This window comes from Podarcis gaigeae (genome assembly GCF_964106915.1).
Source record: "Podarcis gaigeae genome assembly, chromosome: 9".
In the NCBI taxonomy this organism is placed as follows: Eukaryota; Metazoa; Chordata; class Lepidosauria; order Squamata; family Lacertidae; genus Podarcis; species Podarcis gaigeae.
The window spans coordinates 20,838,367-20,856,234 of NC_139685.1; the positions used below are offsets into that span (position 1 = coordinate 20,838,367).

The window sequence follows — 17,868 nt, forward strand, 5'->3', positions numbered from 1 at the left end:
AAATATACAAGTGTTCCTCTAAGTCTTAAATGCACCAATAAAAATTGGCCCTTACTAATTGATTCAGTAATTAAGTTTAATTAAAATTGCAGTGTCACAGTGTGAATAATAAAAACAGCAACAACGATACAGTGGTACCTCGGGTTAAGTACTTAATTCGTTCCGGAGGTACCTCAGGGTAAGAATGGTTTCAGGTTAAGAGTAGACCTCTGGAATGAATTAAGTACGTAACCAGAGGTACCACTGTAAAACCATAAAAAACTAAAGAAATACAGCAGACACTACAGTCACCCACAATATAATACCACATATTTAAAAACGGAGAGGCCCAGACTGCAAAACTTACTTAAAAGGTCTCAGTAGAGTTCTATTACTGAAAGAGTTTTCTCCCTGATGATTACCCACCTCATTTCATTCAGTGTGGCCATGTGGAACAGGGCCTCCAAGGAGGATTTTAAGGTCTGAGTAGGTACATATTGGAGGAAGCTGTCTTTCAGGTAAGGGCAGTTGGCAGTGGGATGCTGGTGAAGCAGTGGCTGTGGTGTATAAGGGCAGCCAGTGGCGGGGTGGTGCATTATGTCAATGCAAACCCACATTTGCCACCAAAACCGCTATCAGCAGGTTGCCAACCAGAGCTCCTAAATGAGTGCATATATCGGATACAAAGTTTGCAAACACACATTTGTTGTATTCCTGTTTTCTGTATTTTGTACAGCTAAAACTGCAGTGTGAAAAGTGGCACTAATAGGTCTTTCTTAATCCTAGCCAAGAACCTGGCATAGTTGAACGTAGGCTAGGCATAGGTCCCATTTCCCCCCCTTTCACTGGGAGCAGCTTCCTTAATCGCTATCATGGCCATAAACATTTTACATTCCAAATACCCCACCATGACAATCATCTGGTCCAAGCTGATGAGTGATGCTTCAGGCCCACCTGAGTAAATAGAGAGCAAAGGGGACAGAGTGATGTGGTGGGTGGTGCAGGCCCGTGACAGAAGGCTGGTTCCACTCCCTGAAATCATACATAATGATGGGACCCTGTTCAAACCAGATGATGAGCACTTAATTTGCAATCGGCAATGGCTTGTTGGATTGGTTGCAGGTGGAGTAAGTTTGGTGGTGGGTTGCCTGAGCTAGCCAACTTGAGTGGCAGAACAGGCTTTTGGCTGAAGCAAGAGAGGCAGCCGGGAGGTGGGCCCACCTACCCTTGCTCAACGGGGAAATCTCCCTGAGGGATCTTAAAGGGAGGCACTTCTTTCCAGACACCCAGTTCAGAGGCGGAAGGGCCACAGTGCCTATACTAGCTATCAAATGGGTTTTATGGATTCGGTTCACATCATAGGCAGACCCCTAAATTTGGTTAACACCAATTCATCTGCCAGCTGGTGAGCTGGTGGATCGTTGGATCCATGTCCAATGTCTTAACCAAACCTTTGCATCTGTAATCAATAAAGTTGTGGCCAACTTAAATCTGACACATGCCTCCTGGTATTGATTTATTGCCTGTGCTCCCCACCACGGCTCCATTGCACCTGGGCCCACAACTTCTTTTATCAACAAAATGATTCTGTATTCTGGAGTGGTGTGGAAATTATTTAGCATGACTTTATTATGCTCTATTGAAAATTCAACTTTGACATCTGTCTGACAAAAGATATTAAGAGAAATCTTTTAAGGATTTTTTATTTTTTTTTAAGGCTGGATCTCATTGCCCCTTCCAGGTGTGAATTAACTGATTTGGGGGAGCACAAAGGGAGAATGAATAATTTAGTGAAATGTTAGTACCTGATGAATCAATAGCATCCCTTAGGGCTTAAGTGTTTGCATGAATAGCCTTGTAATAGAGAGCTTTGAATACAGAAGGAAAATTTAGTTACCCAAAACCCAAAGGGATGCAGAAACTGGACTTGCTGACTTGCCAGATCTGATTATTTGCTTCTGAGCCTTTTTAAAAAGAGATTCTGGATTTCAATACAATCTGAGATATTCTTCTATCTGAATGGTTCCCTTGATCAGCTTAAGGGGGGGGGGAGCATTGCTCTCTATGAATACGCCTGATAATATCTTATTAGAAAAGCAGTGGGAATTAGATTGACAGACACATAATGGGTAAGGGAAGAATGGCCAGGAAGAAGAAATCCACGGAGACCACAAACACTGAATGCAGTCATTAACATTATAACAAAACAGTAATGCATTAGACAGATGTAAAGAAAAATGAGCTATGCTTTGAGCCACTAGAGAGAACTCTTGCAATTTCCATTTCCAAGTCTCATTTCTTCTTCAGGAAGTCAGACATATTCTCTGTAATAATATAATAAAATGTTATCTGGTCCAACTTTGGAAAAATCTCTCCCTGAAGCATATGCAGAAGTAGGATATAATTCAATTGCCTGTTTGAGAGCTGTCTTAGAAATTACTTATCCCATTTGAAGGCCACAGAAAAGCCCTTACTTGTGCCAACCCTGTGTACAGGGAGGATAATGTTTAAAAGCACTTTACATATAGCCTCTGCCTGCCTATGCTGAAAGCATCTGGTGGTAATGGCTCTGGTGTCCAAATACCCTATATACTAAGCAGTGAGCACATGGTAATGATGAGCTTTCAGCTTTAGCAACAATAAGGGTTTTCCATGGAGTGCACATGGAATATATTTCCTCTGCAACTGAGGCATCCTCTTTCTTTCCATGAAAAAGTTTCAGATTCTAATATCAACAAATGTACTAAGCTACCTTCAATGTGTGTTTATTTCAGGGGCCCACCTGTGACAGAAATCGTCCCAGAGTATGAGCAGCAACCATATGAGAAATGGCTAAATCTACACTCTGACTGGGAGACAAAAAATATATCCACATTGCAGGCCCTTTTGGTGAAAGGGTGAGAAATAGCTGTGCTTCTATTGTAGATAGAGTGAAAATGAAATGATGCTTTAAAAATGGTATTTTTTTTCAAACCAGAAACTTTGGGGATTTAGATGTTGACACTTGGAATTTTGAATGCCTGTATAAAATTTCAAATTTCACACTGAAGGATTCAAATTCATAGTTTATTAGTTCATGTCAGAAATGTGACCTTTCACATTCCTTTTAGCACTTAAACACTTTGTATACAAAGCCACCTGAAAGTTTTATAAGCAGATTCCAAAATCTCATTGACAGTGATAAAACTAATGTAGGGATATTTGCCAGATCAAACTCACATAGTCTGCTGGTGTAAATTAAATACAAAAATATTGCTTCTAAAAATCAAGAGCTCTCCAATTTTGAAGTACTTTGTTTAATAAGATAGGAAGACCATTGGAAATTCAGTGGATAAATGATCCATGTGCTTATATATTAAACAGGTGGAGTGTATGTGTAAAGACCCTGTTCTTCACAAAAGTTTTGTATCTCTATCTGTAGGTTGCCATGCAGAAGCAGGAGTATGGTTTCCCTTCTCTGCACCAAAGAAGGTAAGATACATAACTTATCTAACTATGAAGAAGGAAATTGGGTAGGTAACTTGGAAATCACCAACATGTCCCACTGATTTCTAAGAATACACATGGCTGCTTAAGAGTCTAGGAATTTCCTTGAAAGATCCACCCAGACCAGCACCTGGCTTTCCGCAGTGGGAAACAGGTTCCTCCCAAGAAGCCCACAATCAGGGTTTAAAGGGAACAGGATATATCCAATGGACCCATTGAAATCAGTAGGCTTAAGTTGGTCAAGTCTACTGATTTCAGTGGGTCTCCTCAGACTATGACTTGGTTGGATACATCCCATGAGGAAGCTCTGCTGTGACTCCCTAGAAACTTGCATTCAGTGACTTAGTGCCCCTGAACCTGGAAGCCCCATATGACCATCATTACTACACTAATAGCCATTGACTAGTGGGACCTACCACAAAATGCTGCAATGTAGAGTGCTCCTCTTTTTCAGCCATACCTGCTTCTTAGATGCTTCTGTTCCCACTCCCTGTTGGTTAAGATCCTTGATTAATTTGCTGTTGATATTTACGGACACCTCTCACTTCCATCCCTTGGGACATCTAAAAACAGCTTTTCATTGTGAACCAGAAAATGACCTACCCCAACAATGTGATGACTCCCTCTGTTTCTAAATATATTCTTCCACTATTCTTTTCCATTCTGCCTCCTACTAAGTTTTCAGTTTCCCCCCTCTCAGGCAGAATTCTGTGTCACTGAGCACACTTGGTTCTCATTATTGTGTGTTGGGGGTTCCTTAATGTTTTTTGTGCTTCTGAAAACTGAGGTTACCCCAAGTCTACTGAGACCTTGTTGTGCATGAGTGGTGTAATTTTGGCTTCATAAATAGTTTGACAAAAAACACATAATATTTGTCAATTGACATACTTTGGGAGTTTGCAGACCTTGGGGCTTAATTGAGATAGTTCCCCCCTCCCAAAAAAGGGAGCAAAGTATATGGTGTTTACAGAGATAAATGATCTAGCATTAAGGGTGAGCACTGAAGTGACCAATTCTGAAGATGATACCACACTACCAAATTATTTCACTGTGTATTTCAGGTGGTACACATGGGTGTGCCAGGATTTGTGTTAGGGGGGAGAACTTCAGTATTTTTATTGATTTAAATGATTGGGGGGAAGCGGCCCCCACCCCCCTTGGCTACGTCCATGGTCCAGAATCCAAATACCTGGGAAGTACAAGAAACAAGGTCCAGAAACAGTCTGATGTCCAAGCATGATGTGTGTGTACAGTGGTACCTCGGGTTAAGTACTTAATTCGTTCCGGAGGTCCGTTCTTAACCTGAAACTGTTCTTAATCTGAAGCACCACTTTAGCTAATGGGGCCTCCCGCTGCTGCTGCACTGCCGCCACACTATTTCTGTTCTCATCCTGAAGCAAAGTTCTTAACCTGAGGTACTATTTCTGGGTTAGCAGAGTCTGTAACCTGAAGCATACGTAACCTGAAGCGTATGTAACCTGAGGTACTACTGTATTCCAGTGATCACCTAGGTGACAGGGAAACGCAAATCAGGGAACTGATGAAAATACGTAGTTCCAGCACACTGTGCTTGCAGCTGAACTGGGTGCTCCCTGTATAGAACACAGCTGCAAGCCGTCTGCATGCAGATTTGGTCTACTCATGAGGAGTAGCTTATTCATAAGTCTTCATTTTACTGCCGAGGAGTCCTTGTTCCTCAGATGGGCTCTTCAGCATATTGTGGCCAACTGAATATTCTGGTCCTTAGCAGCAAAATGCTTTATATGTTTCTTAACAGACTGTGGCCGTCGCCCTGCAGCTCGCATGAGCAAGAGGATCCTTGGTGGCAGGACCAGTCGCCCAGGACGATGGCCATGGCAGTGCTCCCTGCAGAGTGAGCCAAGTGGGCATATATGTGGCTGTGTCCTCATTGCAAAGAAATGGGTATTGACAGTGGCACACTGCTTTGAAGGGTGAGTGGTGCTGAGAATGCTTTGTTAGAGGCACATAAATCATTCCTAAACTGGTGTTGCATAATGTTCAGCAAGCCCATGGATTAAATCCTGTGGGCTGGAAGAGGTATTACAAATGTTAGGTAAAAGGTAAAGGGACCCCTGACCATTAGGTCCAGCCGTGACCGACTCTGGGGTTGCGGCGCTCATCTCGCTTTATTGGCCGAGGGAGCCGGCGTACAGCTTCCGGGTCATGTGGCCAGCATGACTAAGCCGCTTCTGGCAAACCAGAGCAGCGCACGGAAACGCTGTTTACCTTCCCGCCGGAGTGGTACCTATTTATCTACTTGCACTTTTGGGCATGCTTTCGAATTGCTAGGTTGGGAGGAGCAGGGACCAAGCAACCGGAGCTCACCCCGTCACGGGGATTCAAACCACCAACCTTCCAATCAGTAAGTCATGGGCTCTGTGGTTTAACCCACAGTGCCACCCGCTTCCCAATACAAATGTTAAACTGATCTTATTGAAAACTGCTTTTCTCTGGTGACTAATCCCAGCTTGCATTTAGAAGCATTTCCTCATGGGTAACTTTCCAGGGCCGATATGTGAGTGTGGTGAGTGGAACTAACGTCAAAAAGTGGGTGGAGCAGCAAATATGTCTTCTAGCTTGTACAGTAGCCCAAACTGTAGGAAGAGGGAGATTTACTATCCCCCTCTTAATTCCTGAATTATAAATCCAGTACAGTTATGTTTGCCCCTCACACTCAGAAATGTCACATGCTTACTATCAACATCACTTTGAAACGCAGCACTCATAATATGATGTCTGAGATTTTTTAAATGCATGGTTAGTTTGCTATTATTAGATAACACTTTCACAATATGACTTTTTATTGGCCCAAGGATATGCATTTAAAATTGAAAAGTATTTCCTTGTTTGGGCTCAGGGGATTGAAAAATGGAACAAATTTCTGAGGAGAGAAATATCTTTATGATTTGACTTTCCAGCCTCTGCATGCCATGTTATTAATAGCCTTTGTGTTATAATCAAACACTTTAAAGGCATTTGAAACACTAGTTCTGTTTGCGGGTGGGCAAGCAGTCCATTAATATGTTTGTCTCAGTATTGCCTGCATCTCAAACTCTGTAGATACCAATGATTTATTCAACCCGTGTGGCATCTGCTGTGTAAATTCTTTTTTTAAAAAAGGAGAGATAAGTTACAGAATCTATAATAGAGCAATTTCTGTATCTGTTCATAGTTCTTTCCTTTTCCACTTCTGCTCTTTCTCCTCTCTCCCATTTCTAAGTTTAGCCATGCTGTTGCACACACTTATTTCCCTTCATTATACCAATTAGGCTCCGCTTGCTTGCCTAACATTTCTCACTATCTCCCTTTTATCCATATTTGGGACATTCTAATCTCGCATTACAACTGAGTTGCTGGTTTGATTTGAATACTGTTTCATTCAGTCCTCCTTCATTCTGTAGCAATCTGCATAATAATCAGTATTTCTTCTTCATTGTTTTACAAAGTAGTGTATTCTTTTGTTCTCTGGTCTGTTGTCTCAATACTATTCCCCCTATATATTATTGTGCAGTGTAATCTCCTCATGGGACGCGGGTGGCGCTGTGGGTTAAACCACAGAGCCTAGGATTTGCTGATCAGAAGGTCGGTGGTTCGAATCCCCACAACAGGGTGAGCTCCTGTTGCTTGGTCCATGCTCCTGCCAACCTAGCAGTTCGAAAGCACATCAAAGTGCAAGTAGATAAATAGGTACCGCTCCGGCGGGAAGGTAAACAGCGTTTTCGTGTGCTGCTCTGGTTTGCCAGAAGCGGCTTAGTCATGCTGGCCACATGACCCGGAAGCTGTCTGCGGACGAACACCGGCTCTCTCAGCCTATAGAGCGAGATGAGCGCGCAACCCCAGAGTCGGTCACAACTGACCTAATGGTCAGGGGTCCCTTTACCTTAATCTCCTCATAGTGCACCATGACTCAGAGTTAAGGATATGGAAACATTCTAGAAGGAAAGATTATGTCCTCAAGTGGAACATGGGCATGGGTTATACAGTTATGCTGTATTATGATCAACACTATTGAAAGCCTGCCAAAGTGTCTAGAAGAATCAACACTCCCATAGTAATTCTCACATCATAGATTAGTCCACATAGTGCACAAGGCAGTTTTAATGCCATAACGAGGCCTGGACCCTGATTGAAGTAGATCTAAGAAATCTGCTTATTCCAAGAACGTCAGCATTTGAAGTTGCTTCTTTGGAAAGTGATAAATTCAGAACTAACAGCATATATTATTTCTTTCCTCTTCACAAGGAGAGAAAGCCCTGCTGTGTGGAAAGTGGTGTTTGGCATCAACAACTTGGATCATCCTTCAGGCTTCATGCAGACCCGCATGGTGAAGACTATTATTCTGCACCCCCGTTATAACCGTGCTGTTGTGGATTATGATATAAGCATTGTGGAACTCAATGAAGACATCAATGAGACAAGCTATGTAAGGCCAATCTGTCTACCCAGCAGGGAGCGGCTAGTTGAGCCAGATACCTATTGCTACATCACTGGTTGGGGACACATGGGCAACAAAAGTAAGACTAATGTTTTCCATATTTAAACACAAATCTGTTTATCTTCCATTGACTTCTGTTAGTTATCTTAGTGGAAATTTTACTGTTTCAACACTAATGACAAATCTTTGCTGGGTATTATGGAATATTAGAACGCACAATATAAACCCAAAGTCCACAGCTTGTTCTGACTGAACTGAATAGGGACTGGAATACAAAGAAGGGAGAGAACTGTACATGTACCTGCATTTTCATTACTGTTTAGCCACAATAAGAACCCTAGGTCCTTGCATACGATGTGTGTGTATGAGGCTTCCTGGAGGTGGGAAGCATACTGCCGAGGAAAGTAGTGTTCTCAGAATGTCCAGGAACTTTGGGGGTTGGTAGCAACATCTGCAGTGCTAATTGGAATCTGTGACGGCTTGCAGTCATTAGCCAGGACTTGCAGTCACTTGGGTTGGCACTATATTTCAGAGGCACTAGTGAAAGCAGCCTGTGATCTGAAAAGTGATGCTAGGGCTTATCTTCCATATTGTGCATGATTTGAAATCTGCATCTTGTCATCTTACGTGACATTATAGGGAATATAGGGGGTGTACCTTCCATACTGGGTAGTGTTGTGAGAGCTGAGAGTCTGTGACACCCCAAGGGATCCTGCTCTTGGGATGGCAAAGTTTTCTGAACTAGTCCTGTTCAGCTATGTGGAAGTGACGCGTGGTGGCAGCCCATACTGCCGCTATCATGTTTTAAAGCAGTGAGAGGTGACCCACTGGGAAAGGAAAGAGCATAAACAAGTATATATTGAAGACAGTAGATTAAAATCTAAATAGAGATTTAAGTAAGGAGAGCAAGACATAGTGCTGGGAAATTGTACCTGAAAAATCTATGGCAGGTGGTTGTGCAGGCTCTAACTTCCTTGGGAAACTTTTCAAAGTTTTGTACTAGAATAATAATAATAATAATAATAATAATAATAATAATAATATCAATTTATTTCTACCCTGCCCATCTGGCTGGATTTCCCCAGCCAATCTGGGCGGCTTTCAACAGAACATTAAAAACCAGAATAAAACTTCAAACATTAAAAACTTGCCTAAAGAGGGCTGCCTTCAGATGTCTTCTAAAAGTTGGACAGTTGTTTATTTCATTGACATCTGATGGGAGGGCGGTCCACAGGACGGGTGCCACTACCGAGAAGGCCCTCTGCCTGGTTCCCTGTAACCTCACTTCTCGCAGTGAGGGAACCGCCAGAAGGCCCTCGGAGCTGGACCTCAGTGTCTGGGCTGAACGATGGGGGTGGAGACGCTCCTTCACGTATACTGGGCCGAACTGTTTAGTGCTTTAAAGGTCACCACCAACACTTTGAATTGTGCTCGGGGGAAAATATGTTTTGTTTTCAAATTTTGAGCAGGTGGTCAGCCAGCAGGCACATGTACAGATCATATTAGTTCCAAAGTAACATCAGTTCCCCGCAAAGCAGGTTCATAGACCCTGGAAAAACTATTAATCTGAGATCATAATTCATAATTTGGCCAGAGGCTGTGCAGTCAAAGAGGAGATTGTTTTGAATATGCCCGGAGAATAAGAAATTGATTTTGCAGCAAGCTATCATGAAAGAGCTTTAAGGGGCAGTGCTTGATCACCCTAGCATGACAAAATCATGATGATGATGATGGTGATACTCAACAGACTTTTTGCAGTTAGGAAAATGACAAGAGAAATGTATTGTTAAATGTGGAATGAATGAATGTTTTATGGCAACAAGACATAGAAACACCCAACAAGCAATGAGCATCAGGATCATTGTCATGTAAATAGATAAGAAAGAATGCTAAATAAAGACTGGACATAGTCTGATCTTTGTTTAAGCTTGGTGCAACCAAGCCAGGTTGAATCCTCAATAAACAGACTGTTAATAATCTCTTCACTTTATACAACAAAAAAGTGTGGATTTGATGGTATTTTTGCATAGCTGTATATGGTTTGACTAAAGTTGTTCCCCCCACCCCATTTAGTGCCTTTCAAACTTCAGGAAGGAGAAGTTCGTATTATTTCCTTAGAACAGTGCCAGTCGTATTTCGACATGAAAACCATTACGGCCAGGATGTTATGTGCAGGCTATGAATCTGGCACTGTGGACTCTTGCATGGTAAGACAGTTCTGGAAGAAAAAAACACAAACACAAGCATGTGCACACACAGAGAGAAATTTATGAAAACTATAGCTGCAGATTATGAGTACTCTACCCAAATTAGCCCAATAGAACAAAAAAGCAACTAGATCACATGATAGATGGAAATGGCTATTTTGTTGGCTTTGAGTCCTAAATAAAGGTAAAAGTTACTGTACCTTTTTTTACAAATCCTTCTCAGCTTGAAATCTCATTAGATGACCTGGAGAGATTGGCTCTTAGTTCAACTTGCTTCACAGGGTTTTTTGTGATGTTGAACTTCTATCCTTGCTCCCTGAAGGAAAGTCAGGTTATATAACAGCAAGCAAACAAAGAAAGCTGGGTGGTGGTTCTAGAAAATCCTAGAGTATTTGTCCAGTAACCATATCTTTCAAGCATCCCTCACAATGATCCTTGATACCACCTTGGCTGATCCTAGGAGATGTGAAGGGATATAGGTTAGGAGGCAGATACAGCCAAATCTAAAACCTTGAATTGTACCTGAAAGGGTTTTGGAAAGCCAATGTCGGTGCTGGAGCCTCACTGTGTAATGTTCTTTCTGTGAGCCATCCTCATTAAAAGACAGGATGTCATGTGTTGTTACCATTTGCCTCTTCCAAAACAACTGCATGAAAATCAAGAAAGGGCTGTATAGCTACACTGCTGGTAATTGTGAAGACCTTGATACAGTGAGGGGTCAAAATATACCTAAGGGAGCACATGAGTGATTAGGTGATGCCAGTCCCCCCCATCAATGACAGATCACAGGAACTATTCATCCTGATCGTGTTATTTTCTATGATCAGTTCATCCAGCTTTGTTGCTCACTCCCAAGGGCAGCCTTAAGCTGTGGAATAACCTCTATATCTTTACAGGGTGACAGTGGAGGACCTCTTGTATGTGAGCAGCCTGCTGGACGCTGGACATTGTATGGCTTAACCTCTTGGGGCTCTGTCTGCTTTTCCAAAATTCTGGGACCTGGAGTTTATAGCAACGTGTCTCACTTCGTTGAATGGATTGAAAGGCAAATCTACATCCACACATTTCTTCTCCACTAATTCTTCAGGATAGGAATTCTGTGCTGACTGACAAAAAGGCAGCGCACCAGAACAATGAAGATGTTGAAATGAAGAAACCTGTTGAATTATAAATTCTGTGGGTTGCAGATGACAGGCAACAGAGCAGAGTAAAAGAATGGGTATATCCTCTGGTGCCAAAGATGCTTCTGGGTAATTGGTCAAATATTTTTGTAATCATTTCTGGCATTTTTTCTTTAGCAGTGTTGTGTTACCTTTCACATACACTCACAACAGAATGCGTAAAGGAAAAAATAAACACATTTCTAATGTGGTATTTGAGAGAAACCATTAGGGGTTGTGTAGAAGTACTAGCTTTCTAAAACACCAAGAGGAAAACATATATTTGCTGATAGAGAATTTCAGCTTCTATCTCTTGCAGTGAATAGTTTGTAAATTTGCAAAGGTGATGGGCACATCTATTCATAAGTAGTCCTTTTTAAAACTCTAGTTTGTCCTCTTGGTTCCACCCAGTTAATCTGGACTCCACTCACTTTAAGAGAATTGGGTGTTTCATATGCTATCAAATTTTGCATGTTTTTGGATACAGATTTATTGCTTAATAATGACCAGTGGTTATCACATACACATTACAAGGGAAAGCAAAACAATACAGACAAAGCAAACCTAATTCTATGGCAACAGTCAACCAATCATTTTAAAACAAGATTGCCTTAAAACGAATAACAGATTTAAAATCAGGAACCACCAGTATAACCCACAAAACTGGTTAAAATGATTTCCATACAACTTAATGGCTAATTATTCTGGTCTGAACGACCTAAAGAAAGCACTTAAGACTTGGATCCTTTTGCATGGAGATCCTAACCACAGTGGCTGCAATAGAACTGGGTGGTTTCATTGAATGAATAGATCCATGTGCCAGCAAGAATGTCATATAATGGTTTCTTTCCTTCCCAAATTACAAGATGCAAAATGAAATCGCCTCTTAAGCAGGAAGTGTCCCTATAGCTTATTGTGTGGACTAGCACCTCATCCCAATCCTTGCATTGCTCTTAACAAGGTAGTCCTAACTTTTGTGGCATCACAGAATAGGATTTACAATGAAAAATGAAAAATGTAAGTCAACAAGTATCCTCCTGGAATCTAAATTTGTTCCTAAAAACTATAAATAATCAGTCCTAAAAGCTATAGTTAAATCATTCACAAAGCCTCCTTGCTTAGTAAGACTATATTTTCCGACTAGGAGAATATCCAAGTTGGAGGCTTTTCCTCTCTGGTCCCAGGCTCCAAGCCCATGGTGACATGTGATTTATAATTTTCAAGATCTAGCTTTGTCATAATTCTGCCTTATCCCACAGGATCTGCAGGAAAAGGTGCGGCACACACCAGATGGTTGGAGAGCAGATAAGTCTTTCAGCTTCAGGAAAGATTGTTTTAGAACAGGCACCACATTCAGGCAGAAAACGTGCATTATTGAATTCTATAAGGCCTCTCTGGGGCTTCTAAAACACAGGTTAAAGGTCACTGTCTAACACAGCAGTAGTTTCCTGGTGAGGTTGTATAGGGGAGCTACTTGGCCATCATCCCCTTCTGAGGAATTATAGGAGAGAAAACCTTGCCTGCCTCGCTTCAGTCTGCATTTGGGCAAAGGCTATACAAGACAGGCAAACAATTTTAGTTTTCTAATCTCTCATGGAACATTCATTAATTCAGTGCAGTTTGTCCCACGCTTATAGAAGTGTGTACTGCTTTGGGACAACCCATCTTTGTGAAGTGGCACCTGAAACAATATAATGAAGCAGCTGTTTTGCAGTCCTTCCTTTGAAAACCGTAGAAGACTGGAAACACAACCCAGTGAAAGCCTTTCTAAGTCTACATACAGAGAGGTCTGAAACACATTTTTCAAAGCTGAAAGAGGTTTTGAAACACTGTTTGAAACATTCGGTCATAACCTGCAGGACTATCAGTCACATACTCTTGACTACTGTTACAGAACTCATAACCTCGCCTCCTCTTTTGATGCACCTTATGGAGCTTGTAATAGACAAATGTCCACTGTAGTACTAAATGTTGCTATTTATGTGCATTGAAAAGCTGTATTTGATTGTTTCTACTTTCTTAACCACAAAGAAAACGCTGTGCTTTTCTATGTTTTTGTTCATTCTGTGGAATTGGGGCACAGAAAAACTGAGCAAATTTCTCCCCTGGATAAGGTAGGTTGCAGGCATTATTGTCTTGAATACAGGTAGTCTGAACCACAACTGGTTAATAATGAAGGTCCAGTCCACACTGACAAATTTTACCGTGTGACTCTGTATGTGGGTACACTACTGTATAAAGGAAGATTGTATATGGTTGCCATCTTCGTGCTTTCAGCTGCTGGAAAAATGCAACCATTATCATGAAAAAGGCTTCAGTTTCCCATGTGTACAGCCTGTATTATGCTAGCCTTTCCTTTCATGTACATGATCACACAAACAGGATAGCTGTATTCTTATTCAAATCATGGTTGTAGACAGTTTTTGTCCCAGTATACAATATATATGTGTGTAGCCCCTTTGCTGTGTGTACTGAACCACCAAAAACTCAAATACAAGTATGGCTGCAGTTGAGAAAATCTAGAGTTTATCATAGGTCAGTTGTGGACTGATCTGTAGGTCATTTGTACATTGATCTATGTAGGAAAAAATCCTTAGCTACATAAATCAAAATGTAAACTCTCGAAGAAACTCTTTTAAAATAACTTTTAGAAATGAATCTTACAAATCACAAGTAGATATTTAACGTTCGTTATCCTAGACTAAGATTTTAAAAAGTATTCCTGAAGGACACATTTTAAAAACAAAAGTCAAGTGTTCATAAATTCAGTGAATTTGCCATAAGCTCACCATCGCCATCTAGTGCCATATTTGCATAATGCATTTAAAACACACTTAAAACGTTATATTTGCAGCTGTGTAGCCGAGTCCTGGATCTAGCTAACTGGTTCAATTCAGTATGTGAGGTTCTGGCTGCCCTATTCCAGTTGGTCTCCCCTCCCTGCAGCCTACTCTTCCCCAATTTTCACTCACTGCATAAAATACATGGGAATTCCTGTTCCCTGGCCCTGTTAGGTTTCCCCCCTACCTTACATGTGGTCATCCTGTGGTGTGCAGGCTTCATGCAGCCCTCAGCCAACTTTTGTGAATCCTTTTGGAATCTCCAGCTGATTCCTCCCTCCCTGTTGCTCAGCTTTTAGCCCTAGGGATAGCTTCTCAACCTTCCTAGCACTGATAAGTGAGGCAGCAGGAGGGGCATGATAGGATCTCCTGATGCCTGCACAGAGAGATGGGGACGGGGAGGAGGAAAAGTGTCTTGGGGAGGGGGCTCACCCAGGCCTCACCCACCCCCACCGCCTGCATGCAGCCTCCCAATTCACAGACCACCATTGCATTTGACCCTCAGAGGCAAAAGGGTTGCCTGCTCATCTTCTAGGTCCTCTCTTATTAGCTCTGCATTGTCTTTGCCATTCTTTGAGGGACTGTGTGCTAGGGCTCATATCATATTTCTCCTGAAAACAGTACTCTCATTTTACTCTCATTTTCCCCACAACATTCCACGTAGAGAAAATATATTTCTATTATTTTATACATGGTATTTTTATACTGCTTCCCCCCTCCTATGTATGCTTATGCAAATATTTGTATGTGGTGTGGGTTTTAAGGAACCAGATGTCATCCGAAGTGTGGTTTTTAAAGTACCAGATGTCTCCAGATGTGTGGTTGTAGAGAGACAATCAAATGTATCCAACAATTGTGAGAAAGGAGCCTTTGATGAGATTCGTACTCCCAATGTTGTTTTACTGCCGCTAGGAAAGCAGCATATGTAACCAATGTCATGTAAGCGAAATGATTTGTTTTAATTTAAACCCAAAGTGAGCAAAAATGCACATATTTATTTTTTCAAAATAAATTCTGTGAACAAAAATTGTTTCAGCTCCCCTTCTCCCTTCACAATAGCGTATCAGATTGAATAGATGTTCTGAGCCATTTTCTTGGAGCGCAGATCAACTGGAATCTCTCATATCACTGAAAGAAAAGGAGTGAGTTTGTTAACTTAATACCCACTGAGTTGTTGGGGCCTTGATGCAGTAATAACATATGGGATCTATTAAGATATGGTATTCTTTTTGTAATGGAGAGATATGTCGTAGACTGGCCAAGTCATGTAAAGGAATCTTATTTAGATCTTATTAGCAGAACACCTGTGAGTCTCAGGGGCTCCATTTCATATATTTAGGAGCATCATGCAACTATAAACAAATTAATAGTGTAGATAAAGTAATATAAAATAATTACTAATAATACAGTAGTAAAGCAAATACTAAAGTATATATCTGGATAGGCTTGTTTAAATAATAAAGATAGGTTTTAGCAGGCTTTTAAAACAGTGTATTGTGAATGCTTATCTAATGGTCAATAGGTAAAGCTGTTGCATAGCTTACCTCTGTTGTAAAGGACATTGTGAACTCCAACACACATCAGCTCCAGCCAGCATGGAGAATGATCAGCGATGATGGGAGTTTTAGACCAACATCTTGAAGACCATCATCTTAAACGAAGAACAACACTGATGTGCATTGTTGACAAATATATGGATGGAGTGATGAATACTGGACAATTTCAGAAGGTAAGACTTTAATTAACCTGGCCTTTGTATCGATTGCCTGGCTCATTGTAGACGACCATGTGAAATCTCATTTTCACCATGCAATAGTCATGAATGCACCCCAAGTCTATTTCCTTGCTGTGTCCATAGCTAATTTCATTCGCTAATTTCAGCAGCAGAAAAAGTTAAAATAAAAAGGTTGTCACTCTATACATGTGCATAACCACAGCACATTAATTAAAGACTTGCTGTGAAATGAGTTACACAAATGCAGAATTTCTCAGTTACTTTAACATATATTAGGATGTACCATTTTGTGGCGTGCTGGAAATAACATCACTGGGCATAATGGTTAAAAGATTTACATTTAAATCCGAAACTATTGTGATCATAGAAACTGCTGTTGACTACATAGTTTTCCAAAAAATGAGGAAATGGGCAAAAGTTTGCATGATCAATGCATTGTTACGGGAGTCTTTCACAAATGGTGCCCGCTGGGTGCTTTAGACTGCAACCTCCACCAGCCCCAGCCAACATGAGTTGTGGGCCACAGCATCTGGAGGGCACCAGGTTGGGGGAGGCTGTTTTAGAACATGGCCAGCACCTATGGTACAGGTAAATAGTGATATCAAAGATGAATGTATGCTAGGCCAGGGGTACTCAAATCTTTTGAGTGACCACGTTATGCAACAATTCTTTTTTATCATCTTTTAACTAATGAATTAGTAGAGTTCCTCCAGGTCAGCAAGGTTGGAGCTTTGGCAGTGAAGCAGCCCAGAATGGGAGTTTATTTAGGAGCTAGCGGTTCCAACTTTTCCTAACTCTCACAGACCAACCCTAAATCCAGGAAAGTCTGTCACGCACCGTATTTTTCGTTCCATAGGGCACACCTAGTTTTAAGGAGGGGAAATAAAGAAAAAAAAATTATTCCCCCCCCCCCAAGCCCCAAAGAGCAAAGAAGCCAAGACAGCGAGCGGGATCCATCAATTTTTGGAGGGGGGAAAGTGTGTCCTATAGAGCGAAAAATACGGTACTTCTCAGTAGCATGCAACTAGCCTGGCACCTCAGTGGTAGCTCTGAAGCTTTTGTGCGGCTCGCTGTCTCCTCTGCTCCTGTGGCAGTTAAGAAGAGGAGGGCAGGCCTGAGAACTGGCCAGGAACCCAGGCAACTGATATAGGGACCTCTAGCCCCAAGCCAGGGCTGTACCAATCTGATTGCTCTTCAAGGTCATTGATGAGGTGAAAAAACTTTCTTGCAAATTAAGAGATCACTATTCATTTAAAAAAAAGCATTGCAGAGCTGAGCAGTATTATGCAGGACTATTTTTGGAGGCATTTCCTGAAATGTTTTTTCCCTGTGGTGCTTTCCCTCATTTTTTCACTCATTTCCTAACAGGCTGAAAGGGCACATGAAGCAATCACCTTTCAATATGTGCTTTGCAGTCAAGCAACCACAACTTCATAGTACCTGAGACTGTAGAAAATTGATTTAAGCGCTTCAGTAGCTGCTAAAATGCTTAAAGTTGTAAGTATAGTGGGGGTTCGGTGTTATTTAAGAAAAATCCCAATGAATCGATGATGGGGATATAATTGCAAATTACAATTGCTTTTTGGCTAGTAATGTTCTTCCAGTCACCCCCTCAACTGTGGAACTGAAACATATAGGGCACTTAATCTTTTTCAAACAAATGGGCAGTCCTGAAGCATGTGGGTAGACTGGACCACATACATACCTTCCATGGATGCATCAAAGACCTTGATAGAGTATATCCCATTCTGATGTTTATATAGCAAATAATTGTGAATTGGGATACTCCTGTGCTACTAAGGTAACATGGAGCTGCACATACGTGCTAGATTTTTTTGCCATAAGTGACTTTATGAAGATTTATCATTCACCTATAAATGACCTGAACCAAAGTTTGTTGTTCACATGCAGGACTGCCAATAGCCTTGGATGTCTGCTGGGACCACTACTGATTCCTACCCTGCCCTGGGTTTCCTTTCGCCTGCAACTCCAGTTTGAAGAATGG

The 17,868-nt window shown here is 41.5% G+C and overlaps 1 protein-coding gene across 8 annotated transcripts in view; it reads left to right on the top strand.

The window, feature by feature from the left end:
- Positions 1–15,155, top strand: part of CORIN (corin, serine peptidase) — a 114,215-nt gene extending 99,060 nt beyond the window's left edge. For all 8 annotated transcript variants that reach the window (XM_083754870.1, XM_083754867.1, XM_083754873.1 and 5 more), the window contains exons 17-22: positions 2,754–2,876; positions 3,401–3,450; positions 5,243–5,417; positions 7,729–8,000; positions 9,995–10,128; positions 11,025–15,155. In XM_083754870.1, the coding sequence (XP_083610996.1) occupies positions 2,754–2,876; positions 3,401–3,450; positions 5,243–5,417; positions 7,729–8,000; positions 9,995–10,128; positions 11,025–11,207 (937 nt within the window). In that variant the 3' untranslated portion in view covers positions 11,208–15,155. The remainder of the gene's footprint in view (positions 1–2,753; positions 2,877–3,400; positions 3,451–5,242; positions 5,418–7,728; positions 8,001–9,994; positions 10,129–11,024) is intronic.
- Positions 15,156–17,868: the final 2,713 nt, after the last annotated feature.